The sequence below is a fragment of the Herpailurus yagouaroundi genome, unplaced genomic scaffold, assembly GCF_014898765.1.
Source record: "Herpailurus yagouaroundi ecotype Mexico unplaced genomic scaffold, PumYag 162, whole genome shotgun sequence".
Taxonomy (NCBI): domain Eukaryota; kingdom Metazoa; phylum Chordata; class Mammalia; order Carnivora; family Felidae; genus Herpailurus; species Herpailurus yagouaroundi.
The window spans coordinates 67,598,706-67,619,120 of NW_024412403.1; the positions used below are offsets into that span (position 1 = coordinate 67,598,706).

A 20,415-nucleotide genomic window follows, 5' to 3' on the forward strand; every position below is an offset into this window, starting at 1 on the left:
GATCTTTTTATCTTTACATAATGTCCCTCTCTGTCTCTGGTCACTTTCTACTCTCCAAAGTTGTTACATTTTTATCTGGTATTAGTACACCCATTCCTGCTTTCTTTCGAGTAATGTTTATATGATGTATCTTTGTCCTTCCTGTTACTTTCAGTCCACCCATGTCAGTGTATTCAAGTGAGTTTCTTGTGCACAGCATATAGTTGAGCAGTTTTTAAGTTCACTCTGCCAATTGTAATTGGTATTTACATTTTATGTAGTTATGGTATGTTAGTGCTTAAGTTGTCTATTTTTTGTCTGCTTATTTTATTTTTCATTCAAATGTTTTCTACTTGCCTTCCTGTGTGTTAATAGAACATTATTTTAGAATTCCATTTTGATTTATTTATAATTTTTAGTGTATCTCTTTGTATCATTTCACTTTTTAATGGTTTCTGTAGACATTTCATTATGTATAAACAACTTATCAAAATCTGCTATTGCATTTTTTCAGTTTGAATGAAGTATAGACATTTCCTTTCTTTATTTTCCTTTACTTTCCTCCTTTTAAATAAGTTCTCCTCTCTCTGTATTTAAAACCACATCAGACTGTGTTATAATTTTTTCTTTGGCTATGATAATTTAGGATATCAAGGGAAGGTGGAAAATATATTGTATTTAACTGTGTTTTTACTCTCCCTGTAGTTTTTTTATTCACACTTGATATTCAAAAATGTCTTTGATCTTTTTTCTGTTTAGTGAACTCCTTTTAACCATTCTTTTAGAGTTTGTCTTTTAGTGACAAACTCTTAGTCTTCCTTCATCTAATAATATACTGGTTTCTCCCTTATTCTTAGGGGTTATTTTGGGAGAATATAGAATTCTGTGTTGATAGTTCTTTCCCTAAGCATTTGAACAGTGTTCTACTTCCTTTTGGCCCCTGGTTTTCTGGTGAGGAATTTGCCATCATTGGAATATTTTCTCCGATAGTTATGGTTTTATTTCCATTATGCTGTTTTTAAGATATTATCTTTTTCCTCTTTTAGATAATTGGCTATGATCTGTCTTAATTTTATTTATTTGGGTTTATCCTACTTAGTTTTTCTCAGCCTCTTGAGTTTTTTGGGTTTTTTTTTTGCCAAATTTAGAAGTTTTGGACATGATATCTTTACTTTTTTCAGCCCCATTTTCTGTTCTTTTCCTTCTGAAGCCCTGATAACATGGTTGTTAGATCTTTTATTTTTATCTCACAAGTTTCTGAGTCTTGAAATTTTTTAAAAAACATCTATTTCTGTTTGTTGTTCAGATTGGATAATTTTTATTCTTTTATCTCTGAGTTTACTGAGTCTTTTTTCTGTGCCCTCCATTCTGCTCTTCAGCTTATCCATAGGTTTTAAAATTTTCTTGGTTGTATTTTTCAGTAGTAAAATTTGCATTTGGTTTTTATCTCCTGTTTCTTTGCTGACACTTTCCATTTTTTAATTTCATTTCATTTCATTCATAATTTTTCGTTGCATTTTTATGTTAGCTTCTTTTAAATATTTATCAGTGATTTCTAACATCTGTATCATCTTGGTATTGGTATCTTGGCCTTTTTTCATTCAAATTGAGATTTCCTATTTCTTGGTATGATGAAGGATGTTTTATTAAAACTGGTTATTTTGGATATTATGTTATGAAATGGTAGATCTTATTTGAACCTTTTTGGGGTAGGTTTTTTTAACTCTGGCAGTAAAGGACAGATGTCATCTTGTTACTAACAGATGGGAATAGAAATTCAGATTTCCCTGTTGGCCTTTACTATCTTCAGAGATATAAACACTTTGTAACTGCTGGGTAGGGTATAATTATCACTCCTTATTTTACTTCTATTTTTATCATCCTGACCACTTCTATTTTTATCATCCTGACCTGCTCCCCACGTGGCCTCCACTAACTCAGTTCTTTCATTTAGAAGTTGAAATGTTCTATGAATTTATTTATTTTTTAAAGCTTATTCATTTCTTTTGCGAGAAAGAGCACGCACACGCATGAGCATGGGAGGGGAAGAGAGAACCCAATGAAGCCTCTGCACTGTCAGTGCAGAGGGCGATGCAGGGCTTGAACCCACGAACCATGAGATCATGACCTTAGCCGAAATCAAGAGTTGGATGCTTAACCGATTGAATCACCCAGGTACCCCAAAATATGCTGTGACTTTAAATGGAGGTAGAAAATGTTATTTCTTTTGCTGTAGCAGAATGAGAATAAGCTTCTCAGACTTGGATTTGCCAGAAATCATGATGTTATTCCTTATGGAACTATAAAGATTTGGCTTATTTTAAAAATTTGACTTATTTTTGATAGTTTTCCAAATAATTACAATAAATAATTAAAGCAACAAAATTGAGTGAGTTTTTAACTATCTGGTTAATTAAGAGTGTGTATGAAATTCAACTAAATTTTCAGTTTTCTGTTTAATTTTGTCTCTAGTGTTAGAATTTGAGCTGGCTACAGGTTATCCAATGTTATCAGATTCTATTTCTTAGAGAATTTTTAATTATTTATTTTTTCTTTTATATGATTTTAGTTTTTCCACTAAAATTCTTCTAAGTATCAGTCTTTGAATCAATATGCTGAGGGAGTGTTAGGGTAGCTGTCTGTTTCTTTCCCTGGGCTGTTGTTGTGGTTCTTTTTATCACCACTGTTAGCTATTTGGGGAGAACTATGCAGCTATATGGCTCTATCCTATTACTAACTTAGTAATTTAGGTTCTTATCCTAAAACTTTAAGTGTAAAATAATGGCATTCATTCAATCACAGGACAATATTTCATAAATACTGGTCATAGGTTATCTATATTAGAATCACCTAGAACAGTAGTAACTAAACTTTAAGTGTATGTGACTAACCTGGGTATTCCTCATAAAATGTAGTTTCTGATTCTGGGGTAGGGCCTGAGATTTGAATTTCTACTAAGTTTCCAGATGATGTTCATGCTGATCTATGGACTTCATTTTGAATATCAAGTACTGAGGTTACTTGTTAAAGTATCAGTACATGTTCTATCCCTTGAATGTGAAAATATGCATTTTAATGAGATATTTATTTATAATAAAGATTAAAAATTATTGCTATAATTTGGTAGTTCTTAACTATGGTTGTGCATCAAAACCACCCAGAAAGAGTTTTAAAACAATATGCTAGATTTACTTCAGAACTGTTGAACTTTCCTCTCTGTGGCATTTGTATTTTTAATATGTAGAATACACCTGATTCTGAGTATCACCAGGTTGTAAAGCATAATTATAAATATTATAGAAGGGACTGGAGCCAGAGTCATCATGCCTGATAGTAGAGGTTTTACCTAGTATCTGGATACAAAATAAGACTAAAATTGAACTATGTTAGAACTTAGGGGAAAAAAGTTTCAAACTTGAAATCTCCCACTTAATTTCATACAGCAAAGTCTCTATGATTTTAAACCACTTAACTTTCTTAAAATATAGTTTTGGCTTGTGTTGACAGTGTTTCTCAAATTAGGATCTATAGGCATAGACTTGGAGTTATGAATTTTCCACAATAGTTTCTGATTGTAATATTTTTATTTTTATAATCACATTAATGGAAAGATTCTGAGTGACTTGAACAAATAATTTTATACAAAAATACTGTCGCACAGTTGCCATATGTGAAATTAAATTTGCATTTGTGGTTGTTTTGGCACCAAATGGTGTTATTTTAATTGTTATGGATTAATAAAATAATAGAAATAGACTATGCACATGTATTATGTATTCATGCAAAATGATTATAAAAGTATGTAATGATGTACTATGGAATAGAGTTCAAAACTGTTCAAGTATAGACAAGTGGTAGAAGAAAAACATGGAATAAATATATCCCAAATCAAAAGAACTTGTGTAGTCACAAACATATCCATATTGTGAGGTTAATTATTTCTTTAAAAAAAAATCCATCTGTCACATAAACTAATGTCATTAATTTGAATTCTAGATGTAGTTTTATTTGTATTTTGTATTTTTCTATGTATATATAAAAGCCATAAGGATCAGGAATTTATATCTTACTTTATACATAAGTTAAAGAATTTATAAAAGTAAGTGAAAAGTGAAGATAAGCAAAAAACTTTAAAGGTCTGTACATTCTTCAAGCTTTGAAAACATTGATTTATTATGATTATGTAACACATATATCAAACTATAGAGTTACTAGATTTTTTTTTTAATTTTTTTTTCAACGTTTTTTATTTATTTTTGGGACAGAGAGAGACAGAGCATGAACGGGGGAGGGGCAGAGAGAGAGGGAGACATAGAAGCGGAAACAGGCTCCAGGCTCCGAGCCATCAGCCCAGAGCCTGACGCGGGGCTCGAACTCACGGACCGCGAGATCGTGACCTGGCTGAAGTCGGACGCTTAACCGACTGCGCCACCCAGGCGCCCCTAGATTTTTAATATAGTGGCCCTATTTATTTATTTGTTTGTTTAGTTTTTCAAATTTTGGCATCATCTTTATTTTTTAATTTTTAAAAAGTTTTAATGTAATTTATTGTCAAGTTGGCTAACATACAGTGTATACAGTATGCTCTTGGTTTTGGGGGTAGATTCCCGTGATTCATCGCTTACATACAACACCCAGTGCTCATCCCAACAAGTGCCCTCCTCAAAGCCCATCACCCATTTTCCCCTCTCCCTACTTCCCCCATCAACCTTCAGTTGCCTCCCTCTATGTTTGGAACTATTTTTTCCCCTTTCCTTCCCCCATGGCCTTCTGTTAAGTTTCTCAAGTTCCAAATATGAGTGAAAACTTATGATATCTTTCTCTGACTGACTTATTTCACTTGACATAATACCTTCCAATTCCATCCATGTTGCGGCAAATGGCAGGATTTCATTTTTTTCTCATTGCCAAGTAGTATTCCATTGTATATATAAACCACATCTTCTTTATTCATTCCTCAGTTGATGGATATTTAGGCTCTTTCCATAATTTGGTTATTGTTGAAAGTGCTGCTATAAACATTGGGGTATATGTGCCCCTATGAATCAGCACTTATATATCCCTTGGATAAATTCCTAGTAGTACTATTGCTGGGTTGTAGGGTAGTTCTAATTTTGATATTTTGAGAGTGGCTGCACCAGTTTGCATTCCCCCAACAATGCAAGAGGGTTCCCATTTCACCACATCCTTGCCAGCATCTGTTGTTTCCTGAGTTGTTAATTTTAGCCACTCTGACTGGTGTGAGATGGTATCTCAATGTGGATTTGATTTGTATTTCCCTGATGATGAGTGATGTTGAGCATCTTTCCATGTGTTTGTTGGCCATTTGGATGTCTTCTTTGGAAAAGTGTCTATTCATGTCTTCTGCCCATTTCTTCATTGGATTATTTGTTTTTCAGGTGTTGAGTTTGGTAAGTTCTTTATAGATTTTGGATACTAACCCTTTATCCGATATGTCACTTGCAAATATCTTCTCCCATTCTGTCGGTTGCCTTTTAATTTTGTTGATGGTTTCCTTTCCAGTGCAGAAGTTTTTTATCTTGATGAGGCCCCAATAGTTCATTTTTGCTTTTATTTTTATAATGGCCCAATTTAAATGCAGTTTTCTACCTTAGCATTCTTTAATTGCCCTTACTAGAATTAATTCCTCCATTCTTTAAATCCTTTATAGCAATAGACACACTTTTATTTTTGTTTACTCGTCTACTTGTCTTATCTCTCCAATTAAATGGCATATTGTTTTGAGAGGAAAAAGAGTAGATGTGTTGTAATCAAGGACAGTGCTTTTATTTTTTAAGATAATTTATTGTCAAATTGGCTAACATACAGTGTGTAAAGTGTGCTCTTGGTTTTTGGGGTAGATTCCCGTGGTTCATCACTTACATACAACACCCAGTTGTATGTAAGTGCTCATCCCAACAAGTGCCTTCCTCAATGCCCATCACCCACTTTCCCCTTTCCCCCACCCCCTATCAACCCTAAGTTTGTTCTCTGTATTTAAGAGTCTCTTATGGTTTGCCTCCCTCCCTCTCTGTTTGTAACTATTTTTTCCCCTTCTCTTAAGTTTCTCAAGACCCACATATGAGTGAAAACATATGATATGTGACTTTCTCTGACTGACTTATTTCACTTAGAATAATACCCTCTAGTTATATCTACATTCCTGCAAATGGCAGGATTTCATTCTTTCTCATTGCCAAGTAGTATTCCATTGTATATGTAAACCACATCTTCTTTATCCATTCATCAGTTGATGGACATTTAGGCTCTTTCTATAATTTGGTTATTGTTGAAAGCGCTGCTATAAACATTGGGGTATAAGTGCCCCTATGATCAGCACTCATGTATCCTTTGGATAAATTCCTAGTAATGCTATTGCTGGGTCATAGGGTAGTTCTATTTTTAATTTTTTGAGGAACCTCCACACTGTTTTCCAGAGCAGCTGCACCAATTTGTATTCCCACCAACAGTGCACGAGGGTTCCCATTTCTCCAAATCCTCTGCAGCATCTATAGTCTCCTGATTTTTTCATTTTAGCCACTCTGGCTGGTGTGAGGTGGTATCTCAGTGTGGTTTTGATTTGTATTTTCCTGATGAGGGGTGACGTTGAGCATCTTTTCATGTGTCTGTTGGCCATCTGGATGTCTTCTTTGGAAAAGTGTCTATTCATGTCTTCTGCCAGTGCTTTTTATAAAGAATTATTTAGTGAAATTTGAATTAATGGGTAAATGGATGGAAGGCTAACAAAGTCTTAGATGATATACTAGAGAGAATGATAGTGAATATGGATATAGGAATAAGATTATTTTTCCAGGGTTCCTACATAACAGAAAATCTTTCATCTTTCGGGTTATGGTGGTGGAAATACATTACAAGTGAAAGTGTAACTATTAAATATAATAAATTCAATAAGGTATTGATTAGTCACTTATTAGGGTTATCAAATATACAGCATAAGTGTAATCATGCCCTCTCCCTCACCCATGTCAAGCAACTTACATAAATCACATTAGTCTTTTTTGTTGGGTTCAAATAAAGTCTGGGAATCCTGTGAAAAAAATCAATTGTTTAACCACCACCCATCAGTTGGACATGGGACATAAGATGAAACCCTTCTTTCATCAAAGGTCTAGTTTCTTGTTAATTAGAATTAGGGGAAAAGTAATATTGGTTCAAAGAATAGTTCTAATCCTGTTTGGGTCTTTTTCATGTATTCCATCGTTCTTGTAAACTTTCTCTATAGTAGAGTTCTGCCTCTTGCTTCAGCCTTCATTACTGAATCGTGGCGCTTTTTAGATTTTTCTTGTTAACCTTGGAAATGACTAGGTCATATTGAACCTTTATCTACTAGAACTACTAAATTTTTGTTTACTTTTATTAGTGTTTTTTTCAACTCTGTGATTCAGAAAGGGTAATCTAAATCCTCTTTAAAATGAGTTTCCTTTTTCCACTTACACTGTATTTGAAATAGATCCTTCATTGCCTAGAAACATGACCATCATATTATTTCCTGTGGGACATTATTAAATATTCCTTGGCAATAGCACTTCTAGACTTTAGGTTTTAATCAGACTTGTCCAATATCATATAGGTTACACTTCAATTAGATTGCCAATTAACTGTAAGTACATATATGATAGCAGGATTTCTAGATTTTTGGATGTAATGTGCAAGGTGCTTTTAGCAGAATACTTTTTTTTTTTAGCAGAATACTTTTTAATACATTTTGATTTAGAGAGGTAGGCTGTTGAATACTTCAATGAACCAGGCTGAGAATATAAATTCAACAGACTGGACGTTTAGTCTTATATAAAAAAGAGGTATGAAATAGAATTTTGGGGGGAATTTACCATTCACATTCCTTTTTTTCCCCCCGTATTGGTCTGCCTGCCTGGCATCAGAATTCTGTCCTGTTCTTCTAACAATTTACCAGCTCTCTTTCTGAGTGAATTCTAGGAAATATTATGATTCAATAATAAGTTCTGACAATGGATAACTATGAACTTACCTCCCTTGTCATTTTAAGAGTGATTAAGGAGCCTGAATAGGCAAAACTAAAGAGTGATACACTGTCAATAGAAGGCTCTGGTAAATTCCCATATTTTATTTATAGGTGTCATGGTTGTGTTGGCTATAGAACAGGTTCCCAGAATTGGTCAGAAAACCTACTGTGAAGATAAAGGCAGAATAAAAAAGCCCAAAGGAATAGTATGGTAGATCTCTGACCTTATAAGTTTTCTTTATACTAATTAGATTCCAAGCATCTGAATAAATAGTAAATAATTTATGATCTTATGCAGACAAAGCTACAAATTCTCTAACTGAAATTTGTTTCCTATGTACTTAATTTCTATTTGAAGTGAATATTACTGAAGAAAAATGACCAGTGTATAAATATGCTAATTTTGCAATCAGATAGGAGTATATTTGAATCCCAGTTTTGCCACTTACTAGGTGTCAGTCCTCTGCAAGTAAAAATAAAAATTCCTGGCCTCAGTTTCCTCTGTGTAAAATAGAAATTTTTATCTGTCTTGGAGTGCTCTTTTCAGAATTAGAAACAATATATGTTAATGTCCATGGTAGATACTTATTAAATAGTGGTTATTATTATCATAATTATTTTTAATAATGTACTCTTGTTATATATCCTATATCCTCTGCTAGTAAATAAATGCTACTTGAGTGTATAGTAAATTTTATTGTTTATATACCTATCGCTACCTAATAAGTATAAGGAAAATATAATGCTGACCAAATATAAAATTTAGATATTTTAATTGTAATTTTCTTTCTTTCAGAATTACTTACTGTCATCTACCTTTCCAGAGTAAATGGCTCTATGTTGGAACAGAAAGAGGAAATACACATATTGTAAATATTGAATCTTTCATTCTTTCTGGATATGTTATCATGTGGAACAAGGCAATTGAGCTGTAAGTTTGAATTTGAATATCACTTTATTTGGCTTAAATATTTCACATGGTTATGTAAAATATATGTCAAATTACAGAGTTATTTGAAACATTTATAGCTAATTTATGATTAATTTGTGTGAAAAGTTTAGCTAAAATAATTTGAAACTGTACAGACTTAAAATTATTGTAGTATTAAAATATTCTTATTTTAGCCTTTCTGAATACTTAAGAGTTTCTGAATAACTAAGGGTTATGTATGTAAAATTTGATGATAATAAGCTAAGACTCATTCTAAAAGTTATACAGGAAATCGTCTCATTTCTTTATTGTCATTCTTAGTATAGCTGCTTCCAATGGGAATGGCAAGTGGATTGTGACCACATTTCATTTTATGTAAAAATAATCATAATCAGTTCACATATTTTTTATTGGTGGTAGCTTATTCTTCATTTGCCTAACATATTGTTCAGAGTTCTAAGGAGAATCAATTTATCAATATTTTTCATGTTTTGACATATGCATCCATTTGGATATGTGGTTAGTGGTAATTACCACTTTGACTTTGGCATTGATATTTAAGTTTATGCACATGTAAAAATGTGAAATTCCCCAAATGTGAAGCTTTGTGGAATTCCAAGTTATCTTTTTGTGGTACATACATGGACAATTTTCCTGGTCACTTAATCAGGAAAAAATTTTTCTTTAATAAATGTTTATGTTCTGTGCATATTAGGTCCTTAATAAGATATATTTAACTTGAGGCTGGCTCATTCTCTCTCTTGTATAGATATATTCTAAGCTACATAACTAATTCTCCAAAGCTCTGATTAAAACAGCCTATTTTTATGAAGCTTGAGTCTGGTCTTTATGATAAATCTACCATTCCCAATTTTTAATGTTTCAGTGTGCCTGTATAATACTTGATAGGAAAGGTTATTACTAATTATGATCTTCTTATAATATTCCTTTTGTATTATGTCCTAATGGGTCTTTTATCAATGGTAATTCTTCATCCCTGATTAGATTAAGAGCTGCTCCAGGGCAGAATCTTTGTTCACTGTTCCTTTCTTTTTCTTCATACTTCGCTTATTTTGGTGCTTTCCACAGAGTGGTTACTAAGTGATTGATGACACTACTGAAGAGTTACTTTGATAGTTACACTCTACTATTGACTTACAGCTTTCATTCATAATTGGCATGAGCTATTTTACTCATATATATTTTGATGTTCTATATGTGTATTTTAAAAAAAGTTTATCCTATAGTCAACTATGTCTTCCAAAAATTATTTACTTTTTTAGCTATTTGGGAAAGATTTTCCCACTGTAATCTCAGTTCTATAGAAGTGGTAAATAGGGATGAACTTAATGTTTGCTTTCATAATATTGTTTTAGGATATTGATAAAAACATAAATAAACTTGAGAGATTGAATTATAAACTTTTATACAAATTTAACATTAGTACAAATAGTAATAGATGTATCATTTGTGCTAGTTGAATGATGCTAATTAAGAAGTTTATTATCCAAATATATCAAATATTTCATCACTTTTGCTGTTTTGTTTCCATATTCACATACTTACCAAATACTTTTCATAGTTCATTAGTGATTTCTACTTTACCTGTATGTATTTATATAGTCTAACTTTTACGATTTCAGGACTAATGATGAATTTAAAAACTGTAAAGGAGGGTAAAATTAGAAGGAACTAAAATAAAATAAGACACTTTTATTTTTCATAGTATGATCTTAGACATGTGATACAGCATCATAATAGAATGTACCATTTATAGAAATATCATCTTTTATAGAGTTGTACATGCCTCTGAAAAATGTCCTGAAATATCCTCAAGAAATTATTAGTAGACAACATTACCTCTTGAATGTTTCTTGGTTTACATAGACCAAATTTCCAAAAGTGTGTTCCATGCAATTATATATCCATTGTGATACATATAATTTTAAATGGCAACTGCCAGTCTCCTAGAACGGTCTTTTAACTGCTCTCTACCTCTTCAGATACATTAGAAAATACATGTCACTTCCTGTTAATATGTGTCAAGTGTATGGGACAATAATAAAAAATATATTTAAAAGATCATTTCAGTAATAGAATTTTAGACACAAGTTTTAACAATACATTTTCTAAGTATAGCAAATGCAGAATTGTCTTTAAGAGATGTGAAATTATTACTAGGTAAGTTCTTACTTGAAATACTTTCCATTCAATGTTATTTTGTAATTTGTTTCTTTTTTTAGTGAAGCCTCTTAATTGTAAGTATAGTCAATTCCCATAATTATAAATATTTTGTGCTCCCAAAATGTATGTATTAAATATTTGGAAACTGGAACACATTTTCCATAGAAACAGTGATGTTTATAGACCCATAAAATAGTAGCATAGAACTAAACTGATATAAAAATATTTCTATGGGAAAATGTATTCCAGGTTTGAGCACAAAAATAAATATTTCTGTGGAACAGCCCTGGCTTTTAAAAATATATAACCGGGGCGCCTGGGTGGCTCAGTCGGTTAAGCGTCCGACTTCGGCTCAGGTTAAGCGTCCGACTTCGGCTCAGGTCACGATCTCACAGTTCGTGAGTTCGAGCCCCACGTCGGGCTCTGTGCTGACAGCTCAGAGCCTGGAGCCTGTTTCAGATTCTGTGTCTCCCTCTCTCTGACCCTCCCCTGTTCATGCTCTGTCTCTCTCTGTCTCAAAAATAAATAAACGTTAAAAATATATAACCTATTTTTTTCTACATATGATTAAAATTTGAGCATGAAATTCAGAATTAAATAATAAATGTAAGACTTGTGTTTAACAATCACTCAAACATGTTTATTGTACACTACGATATGCTCTGTACTGGAAACAACTATGAACTGGGAAGACATAGTTACTGTCCTCTTGGGGCTTTTAGTCTATTAAAGGTGAGATTAATTAAAAAGGCAATTCCAATATATTGGAAATAAAATGTGGCAATTCCATAAGAAGGACACCTAACATGGGGTCTCAGAGAAGTGTCTTTGAAGGAAGTTACATCTATGTTGCTGTCTGACAGGATGAGAATTTCAGTTGAGTGAAGAATTAGGAGACAGGGGTGGAAGTACTCTAGGAGGAGGGGATAGAAAGTTTAAAGGGTGGAATTTGAGAGAGTTTTTGTTCCATGCACAGGAATTTTAAGTAGTTTAGTTGGTTGTAATACCTGGGAGAGAGGATGACAAAGGAGAAGTAATCAGGGGATATAATATGAAAGGCTTTTTAAGGCAGTTTGAGAAGTTTGGACTTCTAAGGCCAAGGGCTAGATTTTGAAGGGCTTTATGCAGAGAGTTGACTTGAGTAAATATGCATTTAGGAAGACTACTCTGAGGCAGATATGAAGAAATGATTAAAGAGAGAAAGACTGTATTCTAGGTAAACATTATTATTGATTTAGGAGTAGAGATAAGCTGTCATAATTAAATAAATAGAAGATAGAAGAGGCCAGACTTGGGTATTATGGAAGGATCTAAGAACAACGAGCATTAAGAGATGTTAGGCTTGAGCCACTGTGTAGGTAAGGGTGCCATTTAGTGAAATAAAGTAGGAGATTGAGTAAGTTGGGAGTAAAATAATGAGTTAAATTTTAGGTAGGTTGAGTTGTATGTGTTTGTAAGACATTCAAAATGATATGAAGTGGGATATATGGATCTGAAGGTAATGAGATCTGAATTTATGGTCATTGAAACCATGAAAAAAGATGAGATTGTGTATGAAGAGTATATAGAAAACAGGTAGCAAACTAGCAGACACTCAACCAATTCTGACTCACAGATATGTTTTGTTTGGCTACCAGAGTTTTAAGTATGTTCTGAGTTATTTGTAATATTTGAAAATTGGTAGAGTAGAAATAAAAAGTTGTACTTCCAGATTTTCATGAAAATTCATGATAAGATAATTCTAGTTCAGTATTGTTGTCATGGCAGTCAATAATCAATCCACCTTTTGTAGGTGGATAATGTGCATCCAGTTTGGCACAGTTCTCATTCACCTATTTAATTCATTTGCAAATCTTGCCTGGCTCCTGTGCATTCTTGAATTCATGACCATATATAACATGGGAATAGATGACAGACAAGGGCAGAATGAAAAGGAATATCAATATTTAAGATATAGAAAGAGAAAGAATGTCCACAAAGGAAACTATTAAGAAGCTATCATGGTGAATGGGAGGAAGAGAAATAAATAGGGATACCTACAAATATTATTGGGCATTATTTAGATAGATATTACATGACTTTAAGGTCATTGATAATTCTACCTAAAGTAATTTTTGTAGGATTTACAGAATCTAGAGTACACCAATGCTTTATGGCTATAAGTTTTTCAAGGAATGCTTGATGGTTTTTGGAGGTACAATGTCAGGGGAAAAGTCAGAAAAAACATATCAAAATGTTAGTAGTCGTTATATTTAGGCAGTGAAATAATATGAGAGGTTTTTTTTCTTTTGACTATTAGTGTTTTCTAAGTTTGGCTTGCTTTCTTTCTTTCTTTCTTTCTTTCTTTCTTTCTTTCTACCAATAATATATCTTATATTGTCTGAAAAAGTAAATACAAACAACTGAAGTTTAATGTTAGATTATTTTCTGAACTTGAGTGTTTAACAGAGTTTGAGAGTCTAAATGGTAGAGTCTTGCATGTGGCCTTAGTAGTGTTTCTTAAAGTATATTTCAGTGATTGCCTTAATATGGTCAATGAGGAAGGATCCTATGAACCAGCACTTTTGGAGAATATCAAAGATTTGCAATATTCACTTGCAAATTGTGGCTTTAAGAAGTTTTATAGAAGAAAAAAATATGTAACTATGTTTGATTCAGGGTTTCCCAAACTTTTAAAATATGGAACACTCTTTAAGTGAAATAACTTATATATTTACTAGTTAATCATAGAGTACACTTTGTTATTTGCTGTTCCAATCAAACCCAAGAGACAGGGGTATGTAGTTTGTTGGATATTATTAATTTCCAAAGGATAATTGAAGGACATTGTCCTTATCAGAGGCACTTATACTCTAATAAAACACTACATTTAGAATGCAAATAGTAACTCTGGTTCCCAATTATTCCATTGATTTACAGCAGTCATAATGCATACTGTTCATTGAGTGCTTAACATGTTTTGCCATTATATTAGGTGATATATATATATATATGTATATATATATATATGTTCTAATTTTCATAATTACTCAGTAAAGTCAGTACTACTATTTCCATTTTTAGATAATGAGATTTAGGATAAAACCAGTAACAAAATATCTAATAAATCTGTATTTATTACTCTGAGTCACTGTGGGGAGTCGGTATCTAGGGAACCTAGAGTTACTTAATTTGTCAGTTTTCTCTGATTCCAACAAGTTTTTAAAATTTAATCTTCTTTACTATTTTGTGAAGAATCTTTGATGGTTTTAATGTGTGCATAAGAAATAAATTAGAATTATGTCAATATAATCATAATAGAATTAGTCTGGCACAAATAGGCTGTTGAAGAAAGGATGTGGAAAAATGAGCAGTAACAAATCTATGGTCATATCAGGTCATATTATATTTAACCATGACATAATCATATTTAACAGTATGTTAAAATAGGGAACACAAAAGAAACATGCTAGATATCAGAGTAGAATAAATTTAAAGTCAGATTTACAGAGCATAGGTCCTTTTAACAATATGCACTTAGACACATAGTTACCTGTTATTGCTTACCCTAGATAACAAATAAGTAAGACATAACCAGTGAACTATGTTTCCTCAGTTTGTCAGTTTTCTGTAATCTGGCTATCACTAGAGAGAGTTTCTTTGTAAATCAAAGGAGATACTAAACTTTTCTTAGGAGCAAAATTAGAGATTTTATGTCAAAAGAAATTGTAAATCAGTTATATACTTTGCAATTTGGTTGCAAGGATTTACAGCATTAGCCTTATGGCTGTGTAAGTTTTCTTTCTTGTGTAACTAAAAGTTCAATTTTAAATTTTCGGAGGTCCAGATAAGGCAACAAACATAAAAATGCCCAGTCCATAAATCCATACTTTTATGAAAAGGCATCATCTTGATTATTCATAATTTTCCTTTGATAATGAGGAAATAAAGTCGATAACATGAAAATATCTAAAGCATCGCTTTCATTATTAATATTGTCCCTTTGAGTATTTAATTTTTGTGCTATAGAAATAAAGAATCCTAGGGTACCTGGGTGGCTCAGTCGGTTAAGCGTCTGACTTCAGCTCAGGTCATGATCTCATGGTTTGTGAGTTTGAGATCCACATTGGGTCTGTCTGCAGCACAAAGCCTGCTTTGGATCCTCTGTCCCCTTCTCTCTCTGCCCCTCCCCTGGTTGTGCTTGCTCTCTCAAAAATAAATAAACATTTAAAACAAAAAAGAAATGAAGAACCCTATTGTTATATGGATCTATGTTCTTAAACTTGATTTTAAAAAAATTACACCTATTTTAACAGTTACTAGGAGAAAGAAAGATAGTCTTCAAGAAAAACAACCAAATTTCAAATGAATAAGTCTCAGATTATTAAGAGTGTATTCTAGTATAACTTCTTTGTTCCAGTCTCTAATGGTAAGGTGTTTTAATTTTTATTTTTTAATTACTATTTTGAATTAATTTAACAGATCCACAAAGACTCATCCAGGTCCAGTTGTACATTTAAGTGATAGCCCAAGAGATGAAGGGAAAGTGAGTATTACAATACCATTATTCTTGCATTTATTTTCCTCATTCTTGAATGAAGGTGTTTCTTGTTCTTATTTTGTACCTAACTTGTAGCACAGTTCATAGCATTCAGTGTTTTCTAAAATTAAAATATGTTGAATGAATGAATGAGCAAATAAATGAATGAATGAATGAATTGTTCACAATAATGGTCCCAAATTAAGTCTCTTTTTTCACCTAGAGTTAAAGTTGATATTTAATTCTAGAATTTTGAGGAAGGTATGGGACATGTGGAACAACTTCCATTTTCAAATATTCTGTGCTGGAACTTAACAATTTAATTATCAATATCATTAGTCATAGGCCTCTGCTATTCAGTTTTGGTAATGATACATGACCAATATTAAATAATCATAAATTAGCCAATCTTGATTTTATAAATAGGTAATTATACAGAAAATTTTCTCAGGTTATAGAAATAATCCTTATTCATTTTGATTATTCATAATTTTCATTTTGAGGAAACAAAGTTGATAACATGAAAAGATCTAAAGCATCACTTTCATCATAAATATTCCTTCTTCAATAATATATTTTTTGCTAAATACCATAGAAAACACCTGTATAAATTAGTTAGTATAGGTTTTCTTCTTTGTTTAAATGATAGAAAGTGAATTTGTCTAATAAATATTGAGCCTGAAAGTCAAGTTGCCTGATGGTATTAGAAAGAACATTGGATTTCTTCAAATTGATCCATTAATACACTGTAATTCCATTCAGGTGTCATCAGAATTTACTTATTTTTAAGGAAATTATTCTAAAATTCATAAGAAAGTATTTTTCTCCAGATCCTCACCAACACTTGTTATTTCTTCTGTTTTTTATTTCAGCCACTCTAACAAGTGTAAGGTGACAATCTCATTGTGGTTTTTATTTGCATTTTCTTGATGATGAGCGATGTTGTGCATCTTTTCATGTGTCTGTTGGTCATCTGTATGTCTTGTTTGGAAAAATGTCTATTCAGGGCCTCTGCCCATTTTTTAATTGGATTATTTGGGGTGTTTTTTTTGGTGTTGTATAAGTTCTTAATATATTTTGGATATTAACCCCTTATTGCATATATCATTTGCAAATATCTTTTCCCATTCAGTAGGTTGTCTTTTTGTTTTATTAATGGTTTCCTTCGCTGTGCAAAACCTTTTATTTTGGTGTAGTCCCACTAGCTTAATTTTGCTTTTTTTTTTCTTGCATGAAGAGACATATCTTGAAAAATATTTCTACAGCTGATGTCTAAGAAGTTACCACCCATTTTTTCTTCTAGGAGTTTTATGGTTTCAGGTCTCATATTTAGGTCTTTAATCCATTTTTGAGTTTTTTTTTTTAATTTTTTTTCAACGTTTTATTTATTTTTGGGACAGAGAGAGACAGAGCATGAACGGGGGAGGGGCAGAGAGAGAGGGAGACACAGAAGCGGAAACAGGCTCCAGGCTCTGAGCCATCAGCCCAGAGCCCGACTCGGGGCTCGAACTCCCGGACCGCGAGATCCTGACGTGGCTGAAGTCGGACGCCTAACCGACTGCGCCACCCAGGCGCCCCTAGTTTATTTTTGTGTATAGTATAAGAAAGCAGTACATTTTCATTCTTTTGCATGTAGCTGTCTAGTTTTCTAAGCACTGTGCTCCTTTGGCAGCACATATATTAAAATCACAGAGAAGATTGGAATGGCCCCTGGGCAAGGATGACATGCAACTTAGTTTTCCCAGCATCATGTTGAAGACACTGTCTTTTCTCCATTATATATTCTTGCCTCCTTTATTATAGATTAATTGACCATATAAGCATGGGTTTATTTCTGGGCTCTCTAATCTGTTCCATTGATCTATGTGTCTGTTCTTATACCAGTACCATGCTGTTTTGATTACTACAGTTTTATAGTGTATCTTGAATTATGGAATTGTGATACCTCTAGCTTTGTACACAGTTGCTGGGAATGCGAATTGGTGCAGCCACTGTGGAAAACAGTATAGAAGTTCCTCAAAAAATTAAAAATAGAAATACCATATGATCTAATAATTACAGTACTGGATATTTTCCAAAGAAAACAACAACAACACCCCCACTCATTTTAAAAGATATATGCACCCCTGTGTTTAATGCAGCATTGTTAACAATGGCAAACATATGGTAGCAACCCATGTGTTCATCCATAGATGGATGAGTAAAGAAGATGTGGTATATATACACAATAAAATATTACTCAGCCATAAAAAAGAATGAGATCTTGCCATTTGCAACAATATGGATGGACCTGGAGGGTATGATGCTTAGTGAAATAAGAGAAAGACAAATACCATATGATTTCACTCATATGTGGAATTTAAGAAACAAAACAAATGAACAATGAGAAAAAAAGACAAGCAAAAAAAACCAGACTCTTACATATAGAGACAAACCCATGGTTGCCAGAGGGGAGGTGGTTGGGGAGAAGGGTAAAATAGATAAATGGAAGAACAGAATTGTTGAATCATTATATTGTACACCTGAAACTAATATAACACTATATATTATACTTCAGTTAAGAAGAAAAATAAAATTAGTAACTATAAATTTTAAAAAAGGAAAATATTTAAAATATTTTTTAAATTTTTACTTCAAGTTTTTATTTAAATTCTGGTTAGTTAACAAACATTTTAATATTAGTTTCACATACTGAGATACCACTGGTCAGATACCACACTGGTCAGAGTGGCTAAAAAGAACAAATCAGGAGACTATAGATGTTGGAGAGGATGTGGAGAAACAGGAACCCTCTTGCACTGTTGGTGGGAATGCAAACTGGTGCAGCCACTCTGGAAAACAGTGTGGAGCTTCCTCAAAAAATTAAAAATAGATCTCCCCTATGACCCAGTAATAGCACTGCTAGGAATTTACCCAATGGATACAGGAATGCTGATGCATAGGGGCACTTATACCCCATTGTTTATAGCAGCACTTTCAACAATAGTCAAATTGTGGAAAAAGCCTAAATGTCCATCAACTGATGAATGGATAAAGAAGATGTGGTTTATATACACAATGGAATACTACTTGGCAATGAGAAAGAATGAAATCTGGCCATTTGTAGCAATACGGATGGAACTGGAGAGTGTTATGCTAAGTGAAATAAGTCAGGCAGAGAAAGACAGATACCATATGTTTTCACTCATATGTGGATCCTGAGAAACTTAACAGAAGACCAGGGAGAAGGGAAAGGGGGGGGGGGAGTTACAGGGAGGGAGGGAGGGAAACCATAAGAGACTCTTAAATATTGAGAACAAACTGAGGGTTGATGGGGAGTGGGGGAGAGGGGAAAGTGGTTGATGGGCACTGAGGAGGGCACCTGTTGGGATGAGCACTGGGTGTTGTATGGAAACCAGTTTGACAATAAATTACATATAAAAAATAATGAAAATAAATAAACTTAAGAAAATGAAAAAAAATAAAGTTTAATGGACTAGAAAAAATATTAGTTTCAGGTATAGAATTTAGTGATTCATCACTTACATACAACTCCTAGTGCTCATCACAGCAAGTGCCCTCCTTAATGCCCATCATCCATTTAACTCATCCCCCACCGCCACCTCCCCTTCCAGTAACCTTCAGTTTGTTCTCTATAGTTAAATCTGTTTTCTGGTTTGCCTCTCTTTTTTTTAATCCCCCTATGTTCATCTGTTTTGTTTCTTAAATTCCACATATGACTGAAATCATATGGTTTTTGTCTTTCTTTGACTTATATTGCTTAGCATAATACTTTCTAGCTCCAACCTGTGTTATTACAAATGGCAAGATTTCATTCTTCTTTATGGCTGAGGAATATCCCACTTGGCATCATAGGGTGTTGCCTCTTACCTCTAAAGAACAGCGCTTGGCTGCTGTGAGAAGGAAATATCCTCACTTAAGTACTAGGGAAATGGAATATCCCATTTTTTCCACATCAGACTGGCAAAATATTAAAAATTAAAAATAATATCAAGTAATGGAAAATATCCCCCCCCCACACACACATACCATATCTTCTTTAGCCATTCATCAGTCGGTGGACATTTGGGTTCTTTCCATAATTTGGCTATTGTTAAAAAGTAATACAATACATTGTGATATTGGTACAGGAGATACTAAAAGACCAATAGATGTAAATGGGTATTCCAGAAATGGTTCAGACTTTTGGGGTAATTTTTGGATATTTTAGAGAAGATGTTTTAGGATATAAAAAACTATTGAATAAATGGTGATGGACAATTGGATATCCATTTTGAAAAAAAAAAGTAATGTCTCTCTACCTTACTCCATTCACAGAAGTAAATTCCAGATGGAGAAAATACATAAACATTAAAATCACAACTCAGAAAGTTTTAGAAGAAACTATAGGAAATGAGTTGTTACTGTAAAGTTGAGACATCCTTAGGAAAGACATAAAACCTAAAAGCTTTAAGGAATATACCATAACAAGACAATCATGATAAGAGATAGGCAATAAAGAGGGAGATATTTGCTACGTATAGTAGGCAAATAATGAACATGCAAAATATATAAAAAACTTGTACCATATCCTCATCTTTCATAAGAGGAAATCAATATGTGTAATTAATATAACAAGAAATTGAAATATAAACATATTTAGAAATATGAGAGTAAGTTTACTAGAAAAGGCAGTTATAAGAGTTGAAAATGTGTTGCCTCTTACCTCTAAAGAACAGAGTTTTTTTTTTTTTTTATATATGAAATTTATTGTCAAATTGGTTTCCATACAACACCCAGTGCTCATCCCAAAAGGTGCCC

At 32.9% G+C, this 20,415-nt stretch overlaps 1 protein-coding gene and 1 pseudogene across 10 annotated transcripts in view; both read left to right on the plus strand.

Moving 5' to 3' along the window:
- STXBP5L (syntaxin binding protein 5L) overlaps positions 1-20,415 on the plus strand; it is a 361,520-nt gene that overhangs the window by 102,241 nt on the left and 238,864 nt on the right. For all 10 annotated transcript variants that reach the window (XM_040484630.1, XM_040484628.1, XM_040484632.1 and 7 more), the window contains exons 6-7: positions 8,778-8,912; positions 15,558-15,621. In XM_040484630.1, the coding sequence (XP_040340564.1) occupies positions 8,778-8,912; positions 15,558-15,621 (199 nt within the window). The remainder of the gene's footprint in view (positions 1-8,777; positions 8,913-15,557; positions 15,622-20,415) is intronic.
- On the plus strand, positions 17,273-17,370 carry LOC121036548 (uncharacterized; annotated as a pseudogene).